The sequence below is a fragment of the Rhinoderma darwinii genome, chromosome 6 (genome assembly GCF_050947455.1).
Source record: "Rhinoderma darwinii isolate aRhiDar2 chromosome 6, aRhiDar2.hap1, whole genome shotgun sequence".
Lineage (NCBI taxonomy): Eukaryota > Metazoa > Chordata > Amphibia > Anura > Rhinodermatidae > Rhinoderma > Rhinoderma darwinii.
Genome location: NC_134692.1, coordinates 87,253,951 through 87,279,952, shown reverse-complemented (window position 1 = coordinate 87,279,952; position 26,002 = coordinate 87,253,951). Strand labels below are relative to the sequence as shown.

Sequence of the window (26,002 nt, the reverse complement as noted above, 5' to 3'; positions counted from 1 at the left end):
ATGTGTAGCCTTAAACAGCTGTTTGGGCACATGGCAGAGCTCAAAATAAAAGGAGCGCCATTTGTCTTTTAGAGCGCAGATTTTGCTCCTGAGGTACCAGTACTGTAGAAACACCTGTGAAGTGACTCCATTTTGGAAACTATTTTATCATTTGAATGGACATATGACAGGGCTTAGGAGTGATAGAGCACACTGCGCATTTGAGGCCTATTTTGGTGGTTTTCGCAGCATTGGCCCACAATTGCAGGGCTCTGAGTAGTGACCCCTATTTGGAAACTGCACCCCTCAAGGCATTTTTAAGGGGTATAGTGAGCATTTTGACCCCACAGGGTTTTTTGTTTTTTTTAGAAATGTATGCTCAGCGGATGGTATAAAGTGAAAATTGCAATTTTCCACTGATATGCCATTTTAGCACCGAATATGTGGTGCCCAGTTTGTGCCACTATAGACAAATACTTCATAAACTGTTAAACACGTTCTCCCGGGTATGGAGATGCCAAATATGTGGACATAAACTTCTGTTTGGGCATGCTGTAGGGTTCAGAAGGGAGGGAGCGCCGTTTGGCTGTTGGACCACAGATTTTTCTTGGTGGTAGTTCTGTTTTGGGGTTTCGCTGGTATGTCTGTTTATAATGTGGGGGCATATGTAAGCTGTGCGGAGAACATCAGGGCATACTAAGAGGGTATAATAATTTGGTAAATAAAAAAATCATCTGCAGATGTGTGTCCAGTGTCGCACTAATAAATGGTGCCCAATCTTATCCCCCTTTCGGAACATTTTGTGTCGCCATATTCTGAGAGACAGAACTTTTTTGAATTTTTCTCCAATGGAGCGGAGTTAGGGTTTTTTTGTTTCAGGATAATCTGTAGTTTTCCATATTGGGGTTCATGTGTTTTTTTTTTTTTTATATCACTTTTTATTTTATTTTTTGGCTAGCAAGGTGAACAAAAACCAGCAATTCTGACAATTTACTTTTTATTTTATTTTTTACGGCGTTCACTGTGCACTATAAATGACATATTTAGTTTATTCTGCTGGTCGATAAGATTACGGTAATACCGTATGTATAAAGGTTTTATTTATATTTTACAGCGTTTGCACAATAAAATCACTTTTTTTTTCTAATCATTTGTTTTTTGTGTCCCATATTCTGAGAGCCATAACGTTTCCTTTTTCTTGATTCGGCGATACCAAATATGTGTACTTTTTTTTTTTATTATTGATTTCTGTTTCTTCCTATAATAGAAGACTTTTAAAGGTGAAAAAATGAAGTTTTGTTTTTTATTTTTTTTACAAAATTTTTATTAACTTCTTTTTTTGTCCCACTAGGGGACTTGAAGGCATGAAGCCCTGTAGAGAGCTGTCGGTTGTTCACTGACCCCAAGCCTATTAGGCTTTGCCTCTGTGTTGCCTACTTGCCATAGCAAGCATCATCAACCCTGTGGGAGTGATATAACCACCTAGATGCAGCGATCACTTTTAAACACTGCATCTAAGGAGTTAATCGTCAGGATTGGAGGCTAGCTCCCGCCCTGGCCGTTACAGCAAGGTGTCAGCTGTGACAAACCGCTGACACCCGCTGCTGATGGCGCATGCTCAGCTTCTGAGCCTGCAAAATTTTCTTGGCCCTGATATCAAGCCTTTTAGGCCCCGCCTCCAGTTTTCCGTACTAAAAGGCTTCCATACTCGGCAGACCAGGAGGCCATTGTTAAGCTTTCGGTTGTCATGGCAACCATCTACATCCTCTCGACCGCGTCGCAGGAGTGACGACAGGCTAGAATCCACCTAGATGCAACGATCAATTTTGATCTCTGCATCTAAGGGGCTGATCTGCCAGATCGAAGTCTAGCTCCGGTCCTGGCCGTTACAGCAGGGTGTCAGCTGTATTATACAGCTGGCACCCGCTGGTGATTGCACTGACAGCTTCTTAGCCTGCTCCATCACGTACTATTACGTGCGAAAGTGCTAATACACTAGCGCTTACGTCGTAACTGTACGTGATTGAGCGGGCAGGGGTTAAGTCCTAAAATAGGCTTGTCACTAATGCCTCATGCACACGACTGTGTACGCCAGCCGAATCCCATCAGTGATCTGTGGAAAGATTGGAAATGTCCTATCTTTCCACAGATTGGGGAATCGGGTCAGTTTTCACAGACCTGATTCCCCCGCTAAAGTGAATGGGTCCATGAAAACTATCAGGTGCCACTCTGATGCCGTTGAAAATGGCCCAAGTGGCATATCGGTCTTTTGCAACTGGCATAAGGGGTAAATGACAACCCTTTTGTTTTCTATCTTTGTCAGTTATTTAAAGGGGTTGTCCCAAGTTGGCTCAAATTTTTTTTTTTATACATTCTAAGCAGGAAATGAATTTTAAAACATTTGGTGTTAAAAAAAAATTACAATTCATTTCCTAAGTGCCTTTTTTTTACACTTGATAACTCAGCAAGTGCTGGTTATCTTTTCTAAAAAGGGGCGTGAGCTGCTCGATGTCAATCAAGCCGCTCCGCTCTGCAGTGTGCGCGCTCCCGATGTTGCTAGATACTGTAGTTCTAGCAACATCGGGAGAATGTTCGTTTCAAGCGGGCATGGTAAGCCCGATTGAGACGAACTTACCGTGTAGTGTAGTGTATTGTAGATACACTACACTACACTACACTACACTACATTCACCCCCTTTCGGCAAACAACTTCTCCCCCCCCCCCCCCCCCCCAACCCTGTCACTACATGTAATGTTTGTACCTGCCGCATCGGTGCTGCATCAGCACCCGGCGAACAACTAAAAATATATAAAAAAAATAAACTCACCTAAGACGTTCTAACGGCGCTCTGAACGGTCCCGTCACTTGCCATCTTCCTTCTTCTTGGCGCTGCTCGCATTCATAGTAACAATGCGTTGTGGCGCAGATGACGTAATCATATCAGGCCCATGTGATTACGTCATCTGCGCCCACCGCTATGTTGTTGTGAATGGGAGAAGAAAAGTGACGGGACCGTTCAGCTCTTCGTGGGAACGTCTTAGGTGAGTTTATTTTTCTATGTATGTTGTCAATCATGTGTATATGTGCATGTATGTATGTATGTATGTATGTTTTCTTGTATGTATGTTGACATGTTTGTATGTGTATATGTGCATGTATGTTTGCTTGTATGTATGTTTGCTTGTATGTATGTTTGCTTGTATGTATGTTTGCTTGTATGAATGTTTGCTTGTATGTATGTATGTTTGCTTGTATGAATGTTGTCATGTTTGTTTGTGTATATGTGCATGTTTGTGTATATGTGCATGTTTGTGTATATGTGCATGTTTGTGTATATGTGCATGTATGTGTATATGTGCATGTATGTTTGCATGTATGTTTGTTTGCTTGTATGTATGTATGTGTGCTTGTATGTATGTTTGCTTGTATGTATATTTGCATGTATGTTTGCATGTATGTATGTTTGTTTGCATGTATGTATGTTTGCATGTATGTTTGCTTGTATGTATGTTTTCATGTATGTATGTTGTCATGTATGTATGTGTATATGTACATGTATGTTTGCATGTATTTATGTTTTCATGTATGTATGTTTTCATGTATGTATGTTTGCTTGTATGTATGTTTGTATGTATGTATGTTTTCTTGTATGTATGTTGTCATGTTTGTATGTGTATATGTGCATGTGTGTATATGTGCATGTATGTTTGCTTGTATGTATGTTTGCTTGTATGTATGTATGTTTGCTTGTATGTATGTTGTCATGTTTGTATGTGTATATGTGCATGTATGTTTGCATGTATGTATGTATGCATGTATGTTTGCATTTATGTATGTTTGCATGTATGTTTGCATGTATGTATGTTTGCTTGTATGTATGTTGTCATGTTTGTATGTGTATATGTGCATGTATGTTTGCATGTATGTATGTTTGCATGTATGTATGTTTTCATGTATGTTTGCATGTATGTATGTATGTTTGCATGTATGTATGTTTGCATGTATGTATGTTTGCATGTATTTATGTTTGCATGTATTTATGTTTGCATGTATGTATGCATGTATGTGCATGTATGTGCATGTATGTATGTTTGCATGTATGTATGTTTGCATGTATGTATGTTTGCTTGTATGTATGTTTTCTTGTATGTATGTATGTTGTCATGTTTGTATGTGTATATGTGCATGTATGTTTGCATGTATGTATGTTTGCATGTATGTATGTTTGCATGTATGTATGTTTGCATGTATGTATGTTTGCATGCATGTATGTTTGCATGTATGTATGTTTGCATGTATGTATGTTTGCATGTATGTATGTTTATATGTATGTATGTTTGCTTGTATGTATGTTTGCTTGTATGTATATTTTCTTGTATGTATGTATGTTGTCATGTTTGTATGTGTATATGTGCATGTATGTTTGCATGTATGTATGTTTGCATGTATGTATGTTTGCATGTATGTATGTATGTTTGCATGTATGTATGTTTGCATGTATGTATGTTTGCATGTATGTATGTTTGCATGTATGTATGTTTGCATGTATGTATGTTTGCATGTATGTATGCATGTATGTTTGCATGTATGTATGTTTGCATGTATGTATGTTTGCATGTATGTATGTTTGCTTGTATGTATGTTTGCTTGTATGTATATTTTCTTGTATGTATGTATGTATGTATGTATGTTGTCATGTTTGTATGTGTATATGTGCATGTATGTTTGCATGTATGTATGTTTGCATGTATGTATGTTTGCATGTATGTATGTATGTTTGCATGTATGTATGTTTGCATGTATGTATGTTTGCATGTATGTATGTTTGCATGTATGTATGTTTGCATGTATGTATGTTTGCATGTATGTATGTATGTTTGCTTGTATGTATGTATGTTTGCTTGTATGTATGTTTGCATGTATGTATGTTTTCTTGCATGTATGTATGTATGTTGTCATGTTTGTATGTGTATATGTGCATGTATGTTTGCATGTATGTATGTATGTTATGTTTGTATGTGTATATGTGCATGTATGTTTGCATGTATGTATGTTTGCATGTATGTATGTTTGCATGTATGTATGTTTGCATGTATGTATGCATGTATGTTTGCATGTATGTATGTTTGCTTGTATGTATGTTTGCATGTATGTATGTTTGCATGTATGTATGTATGTTTGCATGTATGTATGTATGTTTGCTTGTATGTATGTATGTTTGCATGTATGTATGTTTGCATGTATGTATGTTTGCTTGTATGTATGTATGCTTGTATGTATGTATGTTGTCATGTTTGTATGTGTATATGTGCATGTATGTATGTATGTTTGTTTGTATAAATGTCTGTATGGCCATGTATGATACTGTCTGCTGGCGCCCTGTATCTAAGCCAACTTTGCCGCAGGCTTCTATACATCGTATAACAGTCAGTATCACACATGAAAGTGAAACTAAGCCTACGACATGTTTTATTTCATTTTTTTAAAATATTTTTGATTTTTTACAGGTTTGGTGTTTGGACTACGTCGGTTTCGAGGCCTACTTAGATGACGCTTTTTTTTTCATCAATAAAATGGTTAATGAGGGTTGTTTTGGGGTTGCTTTATTTCAATAAAATATTTTCTCTATATCTTTGGGTTTTATTTTCAAGTTTTATTACTATCACTTTAGTAATGGCCGCTGTCTGAGTGACAAGGTCCATTACTAAGGGGAGGCTTAGTGTTAGCCGGTACAGAGGCTAACACTAAACACCATTATTACCCCGGTACCCACCACCACCAGGGGTGCCGGGAAGAGCTGGGTACGATCCAGTACCCGACCATCTGTTGTGATGGTCGGGCTCTGGGGCGGCCGCAGGCTGGTATTAGGAGGCTGGGAAGGGCCAAAAACAGTGGACCTTCCCACCCTTGTAATGCTAGGCTGCTGCTGCTGTGTTGTATCTGGCTGGTTATAAAAATGTGGGGGACCCCACGTCATTTTTTTTTATTATTTATTTATTATTTTTATTAAAAAGACATGGGGTTCCACCCAATTTATCATAACCAGCCACAAACAACACAGTGTTATTAGCCTGGGAATGTACTAAACCAGTGGCCCCTCCCACCCGTGTAATGCCAGACTGCTGCGGCCTTGTATATGGCTGGTTATTAAAAATGTGGGGGACCCAACGTCTATTGTTAAATTAAAAAAAAAACGACGGGGTCCACCACATTTTTATAACCAGCCCGATACAACACAGCAGCAGCAGCAGCCTAGCATTACAAGGGTGGGAAGGTCCACTGTTTTTGGCCCTTCCCAGCCTCATAATAGCAGCCTACGGCCGCCCCAGTACCCGACCATCACAACAGATGGTCGGGTACTGGATCGTACCAAGCTCTTCCCGGCACCCCTGGTGGTGGTGGGTACCGGGGTAATAATGGGTGGTTAGTGCTAGCCTCTGCACCGGCTAACACTAAGTACCGCCTTTATAATGGACGCTGTCAATCAGCCAACTACCATTATCTAGGCACTAATAAAGTTTGAAAAAAAAACACAAAGACAATTTTTTTTTATTGAAATAAGAAATCCCCAACAAAACCCTCGTTAACCATTTTATTAAAATTTTCAAAAAACGTAGATCTACGCAGTAGTCCAACGAATCGAAGACGTAGTCCAATAGGTACATCAAAATCTGCAACAACATAAAAAAAAAGTTATCAATGTGAACAATACCGATACTTATACTCGCCTACACACACACACACAAACAACCACACACAAACATATACACAAACACATATAAACACACACCCATATATTACACAAACACACACATACACACAAACATATACACAAACACACACACATATACACACAAACACATGTACACAAACACCCATATATACACAAACATATACACAAACACACACACATATACACACACACATATACACAAACACATATACACAAACACACACACATACACAAACACACACATACAAAAACACACAAACATACACATGCACAAACACACCCATATATACACAAACACACACACATAAACTCCAAAAAACACACATATACACACAAACCTATACACAAACACATGTACACAAATATACCTATACAAAAATACACAAACATACACACAAACATATACACATATGCACACACACACAAACACATACACACACGTATACAAACACACCCAAATATACACAAACACACACACAAACACCCATATATACACAAACACGCCCATATATACACAAACACGCCCATATATACACAAACACGTCCATATATACACAAACACACATATATACACAAACACACACACACATATACACAAATACACACAAACCTATACACATATGCACAAACACACCCATATATACACAAACACACACATATACACACAAACATATACACACAAACATATGTACACAAACACACCCATATATACACAAACTCACACAAACATATACTCACACACACATACACACACATATACACACACACATGTACACAAACACACCCAAATATACACAAACACACATACACAAACACATACACAAACACACCCATATATACACAAACACGCCCATATATACACAAACACACCCATATATACACAAACACACCCATATATACACAAACACACCCATATATACACAAACACACCCATATATACACAAACACACCCATATATACACAAACACACCCATATATACACAAACACACCCATATATACACAAACACACCCATATATACACAAACACACCCATATATACACAAACAAACCCATATATACACAAACACACACATATACACACAAACATATACACATATACACACAAACATATGTAAACAGAGGATGACATTACGCATGCGCGGCCACCGCTAAAGGTAAATAGCGGTGGCCGGGAACCTAGGCAACGAGCAGGATACAAAGAGGGACCGACCACAACTTCAATCAACGATATGAAAACGACATCGCTGGACGACGGACAGGTAATTAGAATTCTTCTTATTTTTACATGAGGGAGCTTTATAGCTCCATTTATCAACTTGGGACAACCCCTTTAACCTATAGACAAACACATTCAAAATATTTATGTTCTAGCTGCTGATGCCCCATGCAACTAGAACGTAAATATAAGTAGCAGTCTGTAATGGCAGGTCACACTGTGACAGTCCATTCACACGACAGTGAAAAATGTCACATGGCCATTTTCAGAACAATGAAGTTTTATGGCTGTATTCACACTGCTAGAGCATCGCAAGTTCTCTGGCCGGGGACTTCTGTCTTGGGAAAGCCCTAGTCCATATAGGGACAGTGACGTCAGTGGCTCCCTCTAACCCCCCTGTGGATAGCACCCCTCTTGTAGATAGCGACACTGTAACTCCCTGTAGGAGCAGAATCCCCGACCAGATCCCGCTATGGCTGGGGATTCCGCTACATCTCTGTCCATATATAGGGAGCTACAGTGTCGTTATCTACAGGGTGGTGCCATCAACGGGGTGGGTGGTGCTTTCTACAGGGGGGCTGCTATCGACAAGGGTGGTGGTGCGATCTACAGGGGGGTTGGTGCTATCTACATGGGCACTGTGGCACTATCTACGTAGGCTCTTTATATGTGGGCACTGTGGTACTATGTGGGCACTGTGGAACTATGTGGGTACTGGCACTTTATGTGATCACTATGGCACTGTTACTCTATATGTGTGCACCGTGGTACTATGGATACAGTGGGCACTATCTCACTTTAAATGTGGGCACTGTTGCACTATCTACAGTGGGCACTGGAACTATGTTTGCACTGGCACTTTATGTGGGCTCTGTGGTACTATGTGGACACTGACACGATCTACAGTGCACACTGTTGCGCTATCTACAAGGACATTGTGGCACTATCTACATGGGCGCTGTGGTGTTTTCAGGAGGTTGGCACAAAAAGAAACCTGACAAATGAAAACCATCGGTTTTTTTAACAGCCTTAAAAAAACGGATGACACATGGCCATTAAAAAACGGATAGACGGACTGTAAATGGATGAAAAATTTGGAGACACATTGATGCTAAATGGACATGAAAAGTTGACAGTTGATCAGTTTTTTTTCACAGTCGTGTGAATGTAGCCTGAGGGAGCTGAAATGATCAGGTCCCTGTCACAAAAAATGCTAAATACAGCGCTCAAACGAAGAGCTTTGTGGGACTTGCAGAAAGCTTACTTCCTGGGAGGAGAGAAGCAAGTTTTGGAGAATATATTCCGTGTCCTCCCAACATTAGTTTCTATTCAGATCACTGCTAGAAATGTTACATGGATGTCATGAGCCCATATTATGCATCCATATTATCTATCAATATTATCCATCTATATCTGTTCATTTAATTTCCGTTTTTTCTTCATGCCTTCCAAAAGCATAACTTTTTTTTGTTTTTTCCGTCGACATCCATGAGAGCTTGTTTTTGCGGGATGTAAAAACCCATTTAAAGGGGTTTTCCGGAAGTAAAAAATTTATTTTAATTAAACTAAACAATAAAAAACATTTAACTTTGTAATGTACTTACGTTTGATTTGCTGGATGTATCGTCGTATCCCCTCTTCCGTCACCTGACCGCTTGTCCATGTAAAATTTGCACTTCCTGTGCATACCCGTCCATTCGCGCCTAACTTCCGGTTTGCGGTTTCCGGTTTTCATAGTGTACGGTTACGTCATAAATGACGTAACTGTACCACGTGTTTTCCCCATCTGCTTAGAGCATGCGTGGTTGACACTACCACGCATGCTCTGTTAAATGATATGGCTGCGTCTTCAGCAGCGTTTCATTGCGAATGCGCAAGTTTTAATATGTGGTGTCGGTGTGCACTGTGACGGCCGTGTCTGCCGTAGCTCGCTCTCTCCTTCTCCTCCTCACAGTCCGAAGCGCATGTGAGGAGGAGGGTGTTTGCTCACTGTAGGAACGGAATCCCCAAACCCGGGATTGGGGATTCCGCTCCAGGAGAAGTCACAGACTTCACTGTGTCCATATATGGACAGTGACGTCGGGGACTAATGAAGCGGAATCCCCGCCGATGTGGCCGGGGATTCCGCTCCAAGAGAAGTCACAGACTTCACTGTGTCCATATATGGACAGTCACGTCAGGGACTAATGAAGCGGAATCCCCGCCGATGTGGCCTGGGATTCCGCTCCAGGAGAAGTCACGGACTTCACTGTGTCCATATATGGACACAGTGACTTCTGAAGCGGAATCATCGGCGAATTGGCCGGGGATTCCGCTCCAGGAAAAGTCACTGACTTCACTGTGTCCATATATGGACAGTGACGTCAGGGACTTCTGAAGCGAAATCCCCGCTGATGTGGCCGGGGATTCCGCTCCAGCAGAAGTCACTGACTTCACTGTGTCCATATATGGACAGTGACGTCAGGGACTTCTGAAGCGGAATCCCCGCCGATGTGGCCGGGGATTCCGTTCCAGGAGAAGTACCTCACTTCACTGTTCATATATGGACAGTGAAGTGAGGGATTTCTCCAGAGCCGTCCCCTACAGGAAAGTACGGAGGGTGGCATTACCTACAGGGGGGGCTATGTGGCATTACCTACAGGGGGGGCTATGTGGCATTACCTACAGGGGGGCTATGTGGCATTACCTACAGGGCGGCTATGTGGCATTACCTACAGGGGGCTGTGTGGCATTACCTACAGGGGGGCTGTGTGGCATTACGTACAGGGGGGCTGTGTGGCATTACGTACAGGGGGGCTGTGTGGCTTTACGTACAGGGGGGCTGTGTGGCATTACGTACAGGGGGCTGTGTGGTATTACCTACAGGGGGGGCTGTGTGGCATTACCTACAGGGGGGCTGTGTGGCATTACGTACAGGGGGGCTGTGTGGCATTACGTACAGGGGGGCTGTGTGGCATTACGTACAGGGGGGCTGTGTGGCATTACGTACAGGGGGCTGTGTGGCATTACCTACAGGGGGGGCTGTGTGGCATTACCTACAGGGGGCAGTGTGGTATTAGCTACAGGGGGGCTGTGTGGCATTACGTACAGGGGGGCTGTGTGGCATTACGTACAGGGGGGCTGTGTGGCATTACGTACAGGGGGGCTGTGTGGCATTACCTACAGGGGGGGCTGTGTGGCATTACGTACAGGGGGGGCTGTGTGGCATTACCTACAGGGGGGCTGTGTGGCATTACCTACAGGGGGGCTGTAGCAGTATCTATAGAAGGTAGTGAATGGGGCCGCAATTCTCTCGTGGATTTTCGGGGGAATTGCGCCCACAAAAGCACGTTAGTGTCTATGGGGCCTTACATACATTTATAGTAAATTATGTAAAAAAAAAAAGAAACGTTTTACGATTGTTTGGCGTTTGCTTCACTGTAAGGCCCTGTTTACACAGTTATTTGCAGGCAGAAAATTCTGCCTCAAAATTTCGCTTGAATTTTCAGCCAGATTTTGATCTGCCTCCACGCCGTTTGCCACGATTTTCGCCCGCGGGCATTGAGCGCTACGGGCAAAAACGTTGCGAAAAACGCTTTCTCTGCCTCCCATAGATGTCAGAGGGAGGTCAGAGGAGTAAACGCCCGAAGATAGGACATGTCGCTTCTTTTTCCCTCAATGGCCGCGGGCAAAAAACGTGGCAAACAGCGTGCAGACAGGTCAAAATCTGCCTCCAAATTCAAGACAGAATCTTGATGCAGAATTTTCTGCCAGCAAAAAAACTCAGTGTGAACAGGGCCTAATACAGGATCTATTGGAACAGATCCAGCAGCAGGTGAGGTAAATGGATTGTGTGTACCAAGATGTTGGACTTAGGTGGAGTGGGCAGACTTAGGGCATGTTCACACGGCCTATTTTCGTCCGTTTTTCGGGCCGAAAAACGACCGAAAAATCCGAAGCAGAACGCCTCCAAACATCTGCCCATTGATTTCAATGGGAAAACGGCGTTCTGTTCCGAAGGAGCGTTTTTTTATACATAAAAAACGACCGCGAAACAGAAGTGCAGGAAACCTCTTGAGACGTTTTTGGAGCCGTTTTCCATAGACTGTAGTGAAAAAAGCTCCAAAAACGGGCGTAAAAAACGCAGCGAAAATCGCGATTTGCACAAAAAACTTCTGAAAATCAGGAGCTGTTTTCTCTTGAAAACGCCTCCGTATTTTGAGACGTCTTTGCCTGTGAACATGCCCTGACATTTATCAGGCTGTGGAAGGGGCGGGGGAGGGAGATGGGTGTCTGTACTTGGATCAGGGATAGATGGAGACACAAAGGATAATGATGATTATTACTGTGTAAGGGCTTATTCAGACGAACGTGTAATACGTCCGTGCAACGCGCGTGATTTTCACGCGCCTCACACTGACCTATATTAGCCTATGGGGCCGTGCAGACTGTCTGTGAGTTTCACGCAGCGTGTGTCCGCTGCGTAAAACTCACGACATGTCCGATATTTGTGTGTTGTTCGCGCATCACGCACCCATTGAAGTCAATGGGTGCGTGAAAATCAATCGCAGCACACGGAAGCACTTCCGTGGTACGTGCGTGATTCGTGCAACAGCAGTAAAAAGTATGAATGAAAACAGAAAAGCACCACGTGCTTTTCTGTTTACAAACATACAAACGGAGTGTCATAATGATGGCGGCTGCGCGAAAATCACACAGCCACGCATCATACGGGGCTGACACACAGAGCTGTTATGTACCTTTTGCGCGCACAAAAGGTACACGCGCGTGTTTTCCGGCCTCAGACAGTGTGCAGGGAGGGAGCCGTCTGCCTGTAATCTGTAATTAGAGCAGGGAAGGACCATGTGACCATAGAGGGGCGTGGCAGTATGCAAATAGCTGAGGTGCTTTGGAGGAAGGGGGAGGATGCAACTGTCTCCTCAGATGCAGCCGGGGATCATGGGTATAGTGGGTTACAAGACAGGAAACAGCCAGTAAGGGATGTAAACAAACAGCAAGGGATGTAAACAAACAGAAAAAGCAGCAGTGACGATGGAAATCAAACAGAAACTGGTTAGAAGTTTAATAGGGGGTATTAGAGAAGGCAAATCAAGGCTGGGGGACATTTTTTAGAATTTTTTTTTTTTCCTGGACAACCCCTTTAAGGAAGGTAGAGGCGTGAGACGTAAGGGAAATATTCTATTGAGTACCAAAATGTATTTTGCCAACATAATCAGTGCTGGATACACTATATAGACAAAAGTATTAGGATGCCTACACATTACAGCTAGAGGAGCTTCTATGGCATCCCATTCTAAATTCATAGGCAATAATATGGAGTTGGTTTCCCCTTTGGAGCTAAAACAGCTTCCACTCTTCTGGGAAGACTTTATACAAGATTTTGGAGTGTCTGTGGGAATTTTTGCCCATTCATCCAGAAGAGCATTTGTGAGGTCAGACATTGATGTTGGAGCAGAGGGCCTGGTTCGCAATCTCTGTTCTAGTTCATCCCAAAGGTGTTCGAAGGGGTTGGGGTCAGGGTCAGGGATTTGTGCGGGCCAGTCATGTTCTTTCACACCAAACTCACTCAACGATTCCTTTATGGACCTTGCTTTATGCACTGGGAGGCAGTCATGCCGGAACAGAAAAGGGCCTTCCCCAAACTGTTCCCACAATGTTGGAAGCTACAATTGTCCAAAATGTCTTGGTATTTCTGAAGCATTAAGATTTACCTTCACTGAAAGTAAGGGACCTATGCCAACCCCTGAAAAACAACCTCAAAGCTTTATCCCTCCTACACCAACTTTGCAGTTGGCACAATGCAGTCAGGCAGGTAACGTTTTCCTGGCATTCGTCTAACCTAGACTCGTCCATCAGACTGCCAGATAGAGAAGCGTGATTCCTCACTCCACAGAACACGTTTCCACTGCTCCAGAGTCCAGTGGCAGCATTCTTCACACCACTTCATCCGCCGCTTGGCATTGTGTTTGGTGATGTAAGGTTTTCATGCAGCTGCTGGGCCATGGAAACCCACGCCATAAAGTTACTGGCACACAGTTTTTGTGCAGATGCTATTGACAGAGGAGGTTGGGAATTCTGCAGGTATTGCCTCGTTGGTGACTTTTATGCATGGTGTGCCTCAGCACTCCGCAAACCCGCTTTGTAACTTTACGTGGTCTACCACTTCGAGGCTGAGTTGCTGTGTTTCCTAGACGCTTCCACTTTTCAATAATGCCACTTGTGGATTATCTAGTACGGAAGAAATTCTACCAAGTGACTTGTTGCATCGGTGGCATCCTGTTACAATACCACGCTGGAATTCAGTGAGCTCTTTAGAACGACCCATTCTTTCACAAATGTTTGTAAAGGCGACTGCATGGCTAGGTGGTTGATATTATACACCTGTGGAAATAAGACTGAATGAGACCGCTAAATTCAAAAATTAAGAGGTGTGACCGAATACTTCTGTCCATATAGTATATATTCTTACATTTTTTTTGGATTGTGTGTATTTGGTTTTAAAAACATTGAGTTCCTCAATAATTTTTCTTTTTTTTTAACTTCTAGGCAATTTTGTCTTGAACTTAATGGGCTTGCGGTCAAACTTCAGGTATCTATTATTCTGTTATTTTTGCTGTCACTCATGTTTTAGTTATCATTTATAAAATATTAATAATATCAATGACTCTTCAATTTAATACAGTTTGGCTCTTCTCATTAGTGCAGCTGTACTTCTGAATTATTCCACTAAAAAAAAATTGTGAAATCATTGTCATTTTAACAATAATTGTTTCCCCGGGGATTTTCATATTATTGCACATGTTTTATTGGGCACTATGTTCTGTATGCATCCCTTAATGAACACCCATATGCCTTTTCACGGCGCTGTGTCATAAGCCCGACACAGTTGTTGTCCGGCTGTCCAAAAACCGGTGCTCTTGCTCTAACTGCCGTGATTGGAGAATGGAAACCCCATCGTCGCGATCAGTGTGGGTCCCAGTGGTGGGGCACCCAGCAATCAGAAATATTTCATTCTGGTACAACCGATTTTAACTAGTTTGTGACTGTGTTTTTACGGCGGTAACTACCAGGCTTTATTCTGATGCATGTGCCTTTTTACGGCACTGCATCAGAATAAATCTGCATGGCCGGGAGCAGTTAAAGCTCCCTGCTCTCAGCTGCCGGAGACCTGCTCGAGCGGGGCGGTATCTAAATCCGGCGCATCTGAGTGGTTTTAGGCGGAGGGAGCTCCCTCTCTGATCCCACCAGCACACCCGCAATGTGATCGCGGTTGTGTCGATTGGTTATTATTCGGGTGTGCCGATGGTCTGCCAGAGGCGTGGCCTAACAGATAACTGTCAGTTTTACATTGACAGGCATAATACACTACAATACAGAAGTATTGCAGTGTGTTATAAAAGCGATCAAATGATCGCATAGTAAAGTCCCCTAGTGGGACTAAAAAAAAAAAAGTTTTAGAAATAAAAATCCCAAGTGAAAAAAAATTGAAAGACACTTTTTCTCCTTACAAAATGCTTTATTATAAAAACAAACAAGTAAAAAAAATTAGACATATTTGGTATCGCCGCGTCCATAACGACCCCAACTATAAATCTATTGCATTATTCAACCCGCACAGCGATCGCCATAAAAAATGTAATAAAATAAAAAACAATGCCAGAATTACCGTTTTTCCTTTCATCCTGCCTTCAAAAATTTTTGATAAAAACTGATCAAAAAAGTCGCATCTACTCCAAAATGGTACTAATAAATACTACGTCATGCCACACAAAAAAACCCTCGTACAGCTGCAAAATAAAAAAGATACGGCTCTTAAAATATGGCGACACAAATAGTTTTGAAGAAGTAGTAAAATGGAAAACTATAAATTTGGTAACGACCCGCTGAATAAAGTTATGTTCTTTATACCACACGGTAAACTGCGTAAATTTAGGACGCAAAAAACTGTGGTGAAATTGCTGTTCTTTTTTTGTTCTTTTTTCTGTTCCTTCTCCCTCAAAAATGTAAATAAAAGTTAACCAATAAATTATATATACCCCAAAATTGTGCTATTAAAAAAAATACAACTTGTCCCGCAAAAAAACAAGACCTTATATAGCTATGTCGACGCAAAAATAAGAAAGTTATAGCTCTTTGAATGCGACGATGGAAAAACTGAAAACATAGCTTGGACATTAAGGCCTAGAATAGGCTCGTTACTAAGGGGTTAAGCCCCAAAATAGTTTGGTTACTAAAGGGTCAATGGAGGTGGCCTGTTTTGATTTGGTTTACTGTACAGGGCAGACATCAATGAAGGAATATGTATTGGCTTATTTCAATACATGTTTTCTGTCTTAGGGCTTGTCCACACACAGCGGAATTGCTGCGTATTTTCCATCCGGAATTGCGGACGGAAAATACGCAGCAGATTACAGTAGCAGCGGGGTGGGTGAAATGTAACAAATCTCATCCACACGCTGCGTAAAATTTCCGACCAGAAATTGACCTGCGGTATATATTTTTCGTACCGCAGCATGTTAATTCCTGCTGCGTAAAGTGGACTGAATTGCTGCGTTTTTCAGAGGATGTCTCGCGATCTCCAAACATTGAGAAAAATGCCGCAAAATCTGCATCATTTTCTGCAGTAAAAAAACGCAGGAAATGGTGCGGTTTTTCTGCAGCGGAATTTCTGCTAGTGTCTGCAGAGTTTATTCCGTTACGTGTGGACTTTGTAAAACTGGCTATAGACAGCCTCATCTCCCCCATAAACATGGGAAAGGCTGAACACACATGCTATTTTAATAAGACAAGGGTGCTAAAAGAGTTTTTGATTACACAGGACATTGCTTACCTCTTGGAAATAATGGGATTGAACTGGTGGAAATCCATCTCCGTCACATTAATATCTCCTTTCATGGAACCACGTTGATGTATCTTATCAAAGTTGCCAGGGACTGCTGTGCAAAATATATATATGTGACAAGCATGAGGCCCTATTCACACAACACAGATTCTTGGCCGTGTGACGTCCACATTAGGAACAGTAAACCAGGGTATCAGAAAAAATGGAACATGCCCTATTTTGTGCTGTTCTCCCGGCTGCACGTTTCCCATAGAAGTCTATGGGGCCGTGTAAAATATGGCTGTCACTTGGATGTGATCCAAGTGACGGCCGTGCTTTCTGCCGCTCGCTTTAGAGGAGGAGATTTTTTTTCCTCCCTTTGAGCGGAATCCCTAATCGTCGCCGAATCTGTGGCCGGGGATTCCTCTTCAGAAGTCACTTTTCATATATGGACAGTGACGTCAGGGACTTTTCCTGGAGCGGTCTCCTACAGTGACGCTATCAACAGGAAGGGGGTGTGCCATCTACAGGTGTGCTTTGTACAAGGGGGCTGTGTGGCACTACCTAGACGGGGGCTTTGTGGCGCTACCTAGAGGGTGGCTGTGTGGCACTACCTAGAGGGTGGCTGTGTGGCGCTACCTAGAGGGTGGCTGTGTGGCGCTACCTAGAGGGTGGCTGTGTCGCGCTACCTAGAGGGTGGCTGTGTGGCGCTATCAAGAGGGGGGCTGTGTGGCGCTACCTAGAGGGGGGCTGTGTGGCACTACCTAGAGTGGGGGCTGTGTGGCACTACCAGGAAGGGGGGGTTTTGTACAAGGGGTCTGTGTGGCACTACCTAGAGGGGGGGCTGTGTGGCACTACCTAGAGGGGGGCCGTGTGGCACTACCTAGAGAGGGCAATGTGTGCACTACATAGAGGGGGCTGTGAGTGGACCAAAACGGCCGACACTCGGACCCTGTCGTGTGAATAGAGTCTAAGCCTGGGTTTACCCTGTATGTTTTTGTTGCATATTTAACTCCTTAATGACCGCCTATACGTGTTTTCATGCCTTTTCACGGCGGCGCTTTGGCATAAGATAGCGCCCCTGCGAGGCGCTTAAACTCTGTCTACTCAGCTACGGAGGTAGCCGAGTCCTCGGAGCACAGACCAAGGACCGTTTCGTCCGGTCCCCGGTCACGTAATCGCCGTTATTCACCGAATAACGGCGATTACTGTAAAAACAGCGGCGGTTAGTTCTCTCTTTTCTCTCACAGAATATATTCTGTGTGAGAAGAGAGAAATGGTTAAAATAAGGGCTAGCACCCCCTATTGGTCATTAAGCTTGGTCATTAAGGGGTTAACATGCGTTGTTGTGGTAGATAAACTCCCATTGAGAGACATGGGAGTTTATCTCCAAAAACACATGTTAAAAACAGTGTTTTATGCAGCCTTATGCAAAAGAAAGTTTCTTAACGCACTGTTCTATGCCCTGTAGCTGCCATATTCCATCTGTATATGTGTCTAAGAGACACATACACAGATTAAATAAAACATGGCAGCCCCCAGTAAATTAAAAAAAAGTGTTGAAAAAATAAAGTACATATACAATTTTATTAAAAACACACCTTTCCTTTAAATTGTCCCTTTTACAAGTTCGGTTCATCACACAGCACCTAAGCGAAAATTCTGATCATTAGTAGATATTATGAAATTGCTATATAAGTAATACACATATGAATCAATTGCATATTACTTTATTGAACCCTATACTTTTACATAAAATAGCCGCCGAGACTCTGCTGTGTTTCTCAGCAGGTACCCAGCAGCATTGCTTGCGATCAGAAAGAACGCAAGCATTTAACCCCTCAGATGCCGGTGTCAGATTTGACCATCGACATCTGAGGGGTTTTTACTGCCTCTTTAACTTTGGGGGGGGGGTCACCGGCTCTCGCGCGGTGAGATTGCGTGATACGGCGTATTCCGATAGCAACTGGGAGCTTTATGAACGCTCCCAGCAATGCTATAGGAAGATTGCTATTGAGAACGGGGAAAAAAGGTCAAAATGGCCGAATCGCTGTTTTTTTGCCCCCCCCCCCCCCCAAATTTTTTCATAAAAAGTGATTGAAAGGCCAGACATTCCCCAAAATGGTATTAATAAAAACTACATCTTTCCACATACAAAAAGACGCCTTACACCGCTTTGTACACAGACGTATAAAAAATTTACGGGGCCACAACAACATGGCGATGCAAAAAAATTTTTTTCTTTCTAACATTTACATTTTTTTAAAGGTACTAAAACATTACAAAAGTTATATAAATTTGGTATTGTCGTAATCGTACTGATCCGGTGAATAAAGGTAATCTGTCGATTTCTCAGTCGGTGAACACTGTAAAAACAAAACCCATAAGAAGATGGTGGAACTGCTGTTTTTTCCACCCCATTCTGATTTTTTTCCCAGCTTTCCAGTACATTGTACATAATATTAAATAGTACCAACAGAAAGCTAAATTTGTCCCGTAAAAATTAAGCCCTCATATGACTGTCAACATAAAAGTAAAAATGTTATGACTCTTTGATGGCAGGGAGGAGAAAACAAAAGCATAAAAATGAAAATTTGTCTGGTCCTGAAATGGTTAACGCACTTCTTTTTACTACGTTTTAGTATGGTTTTTAGTATGGTAAAATGGTTTTGTTTTTACACTACAGTATTTCCCACTTATAGCGCTCGGGTTAATTTGTTATTGTCAGGTAATCAGGACTGTTTTTTACATTAGACGTCTGTTCAGTACATTTCTTTTATACTACATTTTCTCCCCTTCATTTTTATAAGCTTTTTTTACTTCTTTTTTTGTTCTTTTCTGCATTTTCTTTTGTGTGTGTGTGTGTGTGTGTGTGTGTGTGTATATAAGTATATATATATATATATATATATATGAGTGTATGTATATGTGTGTGTATGTATGTGTGTGTGTATATATATATATATATATATATATAAAGCAGCAGCGCTCTATAGCATATCCCACTATAGTAACGGGTGCACAGCAGGTAATCCCGATCCAGGGACCATATAGTATATTGAAAATAAATTCTGCAGCACTCCAATCTTCGCAAAATAAAGTGATTTATTCAATCAATGCAGAAATGCAACGTTTCTGTCCAGCTTTAGGACTTTTCTCAAGCATAGTGATACAATTAGCATACGTGATATTAACCCCTTAAGGACACAGCCTGTTTTGACCTTGTGAACACAGCCGATTTTTGCAAATCTGATGTGTCACTTTATGTGGTAATAACTCCAGAATGCTTTTGCCTATCCAAGCGATTCTGAGATTTTCTCGTGTCATGTTGTACTTTATGATCCTGAAAAAATGTTGTCGTTAAATTCAATATTTATTTGTCAAAAACACAAAAATTTAGAGAAAATTTGCAAAAATCTGTATTTTTCTAAATTGTAATGTATCTGCTTGTAAAACAGATCGTAATACCACACAAAATATTTACTAGTTAACATTTCCTATGTCTACTTTGTTTGCATCGTTTTTTGAACGTGCTTTTATTTTTCTAGGACGTTACAAGGCTTAGAACTTTAGCTGCAATTTCTCGCATTTTCAAGAATATTTTAACATTTCAAAAGGCCATTTTATCAGGGACCAGTTCAGTTGTGAAGTGGCTTTTAGGGCCTTATATATTAGAAACCCCCTATAAAACACCCCATTTTAAAAACTGCACCCCTCAAAGTATTCAAAACAGCATTCAGAAATTATTTTAACCCTTTAAGCATTTCACAGGAAATAAAGCAAAGTAGAGGTGACATTTACAAATTTCAATTTTTTTTTTATGAAATTCATTTGTAATAAAAAAAATTCTGTAACACAGAAGGTTTTACCAGAGAAACGCAACTCAATATTTATTGCCCAGATTCTGCCGCTTTTAGAAATATCCCACATGTGGCCCTAGTGCGGTAATGGACTGAAGCACTGGCCTCCGAAGCAAAGGAGCACCTGGTGGATTTTGGGGCCTCCTTTTTTTAGGAATAAATTTAAGGCACAATGTCAGGTTTGAGGAGGTCTTGTGGTGCCAAAACAGTGGAAACCCCCCAAAAGTGACCCCATTTTGGAAACTACACCCCTCAAGGAATTTTTCTAGAGGTATATTTTTTGCTAAATTTATTGGAACTGGTCTGTGAAAATTAAAATTACTTTTTTTCTGAAAAAACATACGATGTTTTAGTTTTTACAAGGAATAAAGGAGAAAAAGCTCCCCAACATTTGTAAATCAATGTCTCCCGATTACGGCAATACCCCATATGTGGTAATAAACTGCTGTTTGGACCCACGGCAGGGCTCAGAAGGGAAACCGCGACACTTGGATTTTGGAGCGCAAATTTTGCTGGACTGGTTTTCGGTGCCATGTCGTGTTTGCAAAGCCCTGGAGGGACCAAAACAGTGGAAACCCCCCAAAAGTGACCCCATTTTGGAAACTACACCCCTCAAGGAATTTTTGAAGAGGTATAGTTAGCATTTTTAGCCCACAGGTTTTTTGCTAAATTTATTGGAACTGGTCTGTGAAAAGGAAAATCTACTTTTTTTCTGAAAAAACATACGATGTTTTAGTTTTTACAAGAAATAAAGGAGAAAAAGCGCCCCAACATTAGTAAAGCAATGTCTCCCGATTACGGCAATACCCCATATGTGGTAATAAACTGCTGTGTGGACCCACGGCAGGGCTCAGAAGGGAACGAGGGCCATTTGGATTTTGGAGCACAGATTTTGCTGGAATAGTTTTCGGTGCCATGTCGTGTTTGCAAAGCCCTGGAGGGACCAAAACAGGGGAAACTCCCCAAAAGTGACCCCATTTTGGAAACTACACCCCTCAAGGAATTTTTCTAGGGGTATAGTTAGCATTTTGACCCTACACGGTTTTTGCTGAATTTCTGGGAATTATGCCGTGAAATTAAAAATCTAAATTTTTTTCTAATAAAATGTAGTTTTAGCTCAGATTTTTTCATTTTTACAACAAATAAAGGAGAAAAAACACCCCAATATTTGTAAAGCAAACTCTTCTGAGCACAGCAATATGTGGTAATAAACTGCTGTTTGGACACATGGTGGAAGTTAGAAAGGACGGAGCGCCATTTGACTTTTGGAGCTCAAGTTTTGCTGGAATGGTTTGCGGCCCCATGTCACATTTGCAAAGCCACTGAGGGGCCAAAATAGTGCAAACCTGGCAAAAGTGACCCCATTTAGGAAACTATACCCCTCGTGGAATTTATCTAGCGGTATAGTGAGCATTTTGACCCCACAGTTTTTTTGCTGAATTATTGGGATTATGCAGTGAAAATGAAAATCTACATTCTTTCCACTAAAATGTTGAATTGTTTTCATTTTCACAAGGAATAAAGGAGAAAAAGCTCCCCAACAATTGTAAAGCAATTTCTCCCGAGTCCGGTAATACCCCACATGTGGTCATAAACTGCTGCTTGGATACACCACAGCGCTCAGAATGGCAGGAGTGCTACTTGGCATGTAGATTTTGGTTGATTGTTTTTTGGGCGCCAGTAGAAACCCCTGAGAAGTGACTCCATTTTGGAAACTTTACCCCTCAGGGTAATCATCTAGGGGTGTACTGAGCATTTTGATCCCACAGGTGTTTCATAGATTGTATTAGAATGAGGCAGTGAAAATGAAAAATTATTTTTTTTCCCAAATATATGTAGTTTTGCACCCATTTTTTTCACCACAAGGGGTAATAGGAGAAAAAACAACACATAATTTGTCACCCAATTTCTCCCGAGTATGGCAATACTCCATGTGTGGCCCAAAACTGCTGTTTGGGCACATGGCAGAGCTCAAAATGGAAGGTGTGCCATGTGGCTTTTAGAGCACAGATTTTGCTGGACTGGTGTATGGGTGCCATGTCGCATTCGCAGAGCTCTCTTGGGTACCAGAGTAGAGTGTAAAACCCTGAGAAGTGACCCCATTTTGTAATCTACACCCCTCAAGGCATTTATCATTTGCCTGGACATATGACAGGGCTTAGGAGTGAAAGGCGCATGTGAGGCCTATTTTCGTGATTTTCGCAGCATTAGCCCACAATGGCAGGGCTCTGGGGTCAAATAGTAAAACAAACCCGCAAGTAGTGACCCCCATTTTGGAAACTGCACTTCTCAAGGCATTTTGAACACACAGGTTTTTTTTTTCTATTACAAATGAATGCTCAGTGGATGGTGCAAAGTGAAAATTGCAAATTTCCACAGGTATATGTCATTTTAGTGCACAATATTTTATGCCCAGTTCATGCCACTGAAGACAAATACATCAAACTGTTAAGCGGGTTCTCCCGGGTATGGCGATGCCATATATGCGGACGTACACTGCTGCTTGGTCACTCAGACGGCGCAATTTGGCTTTTGGCGCTTGGATTTTGCTCGCTAGTTGTTCTGTTTGGGGTATTAGTGGTATTTCAGTTTATTATGTGGGGGCATATGTAATCTGTGCGGAGAACATCAGGGTATAATAAGAGGGTATAATTATTGGGTAAATAAATAATTATCCACAGATGTGTGGCCGGTGTCGCACTGATAAATGGTGCCCGATCTTATCCGCTTTTGGACACACTGTACATTTTGCATCGCCATATTCTGAGAGCCAGAACTTCTTTATTTTTTCTCCACCGGAGCTGCGTGAGGGCTTATTTGTTGCGGTACAATCTGTAGTTTTCATTTGTACCATTTTGGGGTACATACAATTTCATTTCATTTCATTTTTTTGACAAGCAAGGTGACCAAAAACCTGCAATTCTGATGTTTTTCATTATTTATTTTTTTACGGCGTTCGCCATGCGCTATTAATGACAATTTTACTTTATTCTGCGGGTCGGTACGATTACGGCGATACCATATGTATGTAGTTTTTCTTATGTTTTGCCGCGTCTACACGATAAAATCACTTTTGTTTCAAATAATTTATTTTTGGTGTCACCATATTCTGAGCGATAACGTTTTTATTTTTCCGTCAAAAAAGTGGTGGGAGGGCTTGTTTTTTGCGGGACGGGCTGCAGTTTTTAATGGTATAATTTTGGGGTACATGCAACTTTTAGATCTTTTTTTTAAATTCTGTTTTGCGAGGGGTAGCGACTAACAAACAGCGATTCTGGAATAGTTTTTTATTTCATTGTTTTACGGTGTTCACCGTACGGATAAAATAGCGTGATATTTTTATAGTTTGGGTCGTTACGGACACGGGGATACCACATATGTGTACTTTTTTTTTAGGTTTTTGGGTTTTTCCCTATAATAAAAACTTATTATAGGAAAAAAGGCTGTTATAGTATTTTTTAACATGAAATTTATTTTTTTAACTTTTTGACAACATTTTTATTAACTTGTTTTAACTTTTTTTTTGTCCCACTAGGGAACTTGAAGGCATGAAGCCCTGATCGCTATTCTAATACACTGCACTACCTACATAGTGCAGTGTATTAGAGCTGTCAGCTATTCACTGACAGCAAGCCTATTAGGCTTCGCCTCCCGGCGGGGCCTAATAGGCTTCCGTACTAGAAAGCGATTATTAGGCTACGGTTGCCATAGCAGCCATCGGAACACCCGCGGGTGCCGATGGTTGTCATTAGCAACCATAGGGTACGATCTAATCACTTAGATGCAGCCAAAGCTGCATCTAAGGGGTTAATCGGCCGGATCGGAGCCTAGCTCTGGTCCTGGCCGTTAGGGCACGATGTCAGCTGTGACAAACAGCTGACACCCGCGCCCGTTGCAACCATCGTGGTTGCCGACAGGCTACATGTCACTTCGATGCATCGATCGCGTTGATCGATGCATCGAAGGGGTTAATCGGCCGGATCGGAGCCTAGCTCCGGTCCTGGCCGTTACAGCGGGTTGTTTCACAGCCGATACCCGGCGGTGATATCACATCACATACACTACGTCATGGAGCTGTGATTGGTCAGTCTGCTTTGACTGACCAATCACAGCGATCGACGGCAGGGGACCCCTGTGAATGGTCCCCTGCCGTCTTACTGTGCCGGTCAACTGTCATAAACAGTTGACGGCACAGTTCTGTCCCCTTGTCCTTTGACAGGGTGACAGTTTTTAGCCAGGACGCACCGGTACGTCCCTGTGCCTTAAAGCACTTCAATGCAGGATGTACCGGTGCGTCCTGGTGCGTTAAGGGGTTAAGGCATGTGTCTAATTTACATAATGAGTAATCATTAAATCAATGTGCACGGATAGTTTATCCAAAAATATATCATGTTAAAAGTTATCCAGTGTAACAAATATAGAAGCGTGTCAGTGACATTAATAAAGTGATAAAATCATAAATGAACAGTACAATAAACATATAATCATTTGATTAGTACATAATCAGAAATGCAGCAATCTGTGTTAGTGATGGGACTTCAGGGCCACTCACCAATCGAAGACTGGCTATATAGATTCTCAATAATAAGCCCTCTACGTCAGACCATGTGTTGGCTAACTGCTCAGCGTCCAGAAGGACCTACTGCGCATGTACGGAATCTTAACCGGAAGTTTATCATAGCTACGCAACTAGACACTAATCGCTGCGCAAGTTACATCGTTGGAGTTAAGAATGTATTTGTACCAATATGAAAAACTACAGGTAAAAAATACTAACTATAGTTGTTCGAGTTAGACTATATTGAAAAAAGGAACAATAGTCCTGTTATGAATACTCCATCAATCTGATTGTCCGTGGAGACAGAGGACATATACATGACAAGCGCTCAAGCCCCCAGTGGCTTATAAATATACAAGATAAATATCTTTTTTATTATTATTATGTCCCACACGTGGACTCTGGGCTCCTGACCCACTCTCCCGTGGACCATCGTACCCTGGATCAGGATCTGTGTGCTGACCTGTTCCATTTTCGCGTGCAGGCCTCGCACTACAGAAAACCTAAATATTGTGTATCGGAACCTTAAAGCAATGAGCCAGCCTATCAAGCAGCTCAACTTAGAAACATAAAAAGGGGCAAATAGTGCGCTAGTCTACTGATGTCCTCCGTTGTCCACAAAGTGTACAGAATAAAAAACATAAACTCATTATATTTAAAATATTTTCAACAAGTCAAACTCTGAGCAACATCAATATATTTGGAATTCAATAAGTACAGTTTGTAAGAAGGCGTCAATAGATGGTAAGTGGACCCGTCGTCCCGCTGTTATCTATAACAAGAATGACAAACAAATTTTAAAATCTCATTTATATGATAAATTATCATGATAT

At 41.8% G+C, this 26,002-nt stretch overlaps 1 protein-coding gene across 1 annotated transcript in view; it reads left to right on the top strand.

Annotated features, from left to right (window-relative positions):
- The window catches only part of MOB4 (MOB family member 4, phocein), a 244,890-nt gene that overhangs the window by 108,857 nt on the left and 110,031 nt on the right, over nt 1-26,002 (top strand). The window contains exon 4 of the mRNA XM_075831284.1: nt 14,477-14,519. Coding sequence (XP_075687399.1) covers nt 14,477-14,519 — 43 coding nt within the window. The remainder of the gene's footprint in view (nt 1-14,476; nt 14,520-26,002) is intronic.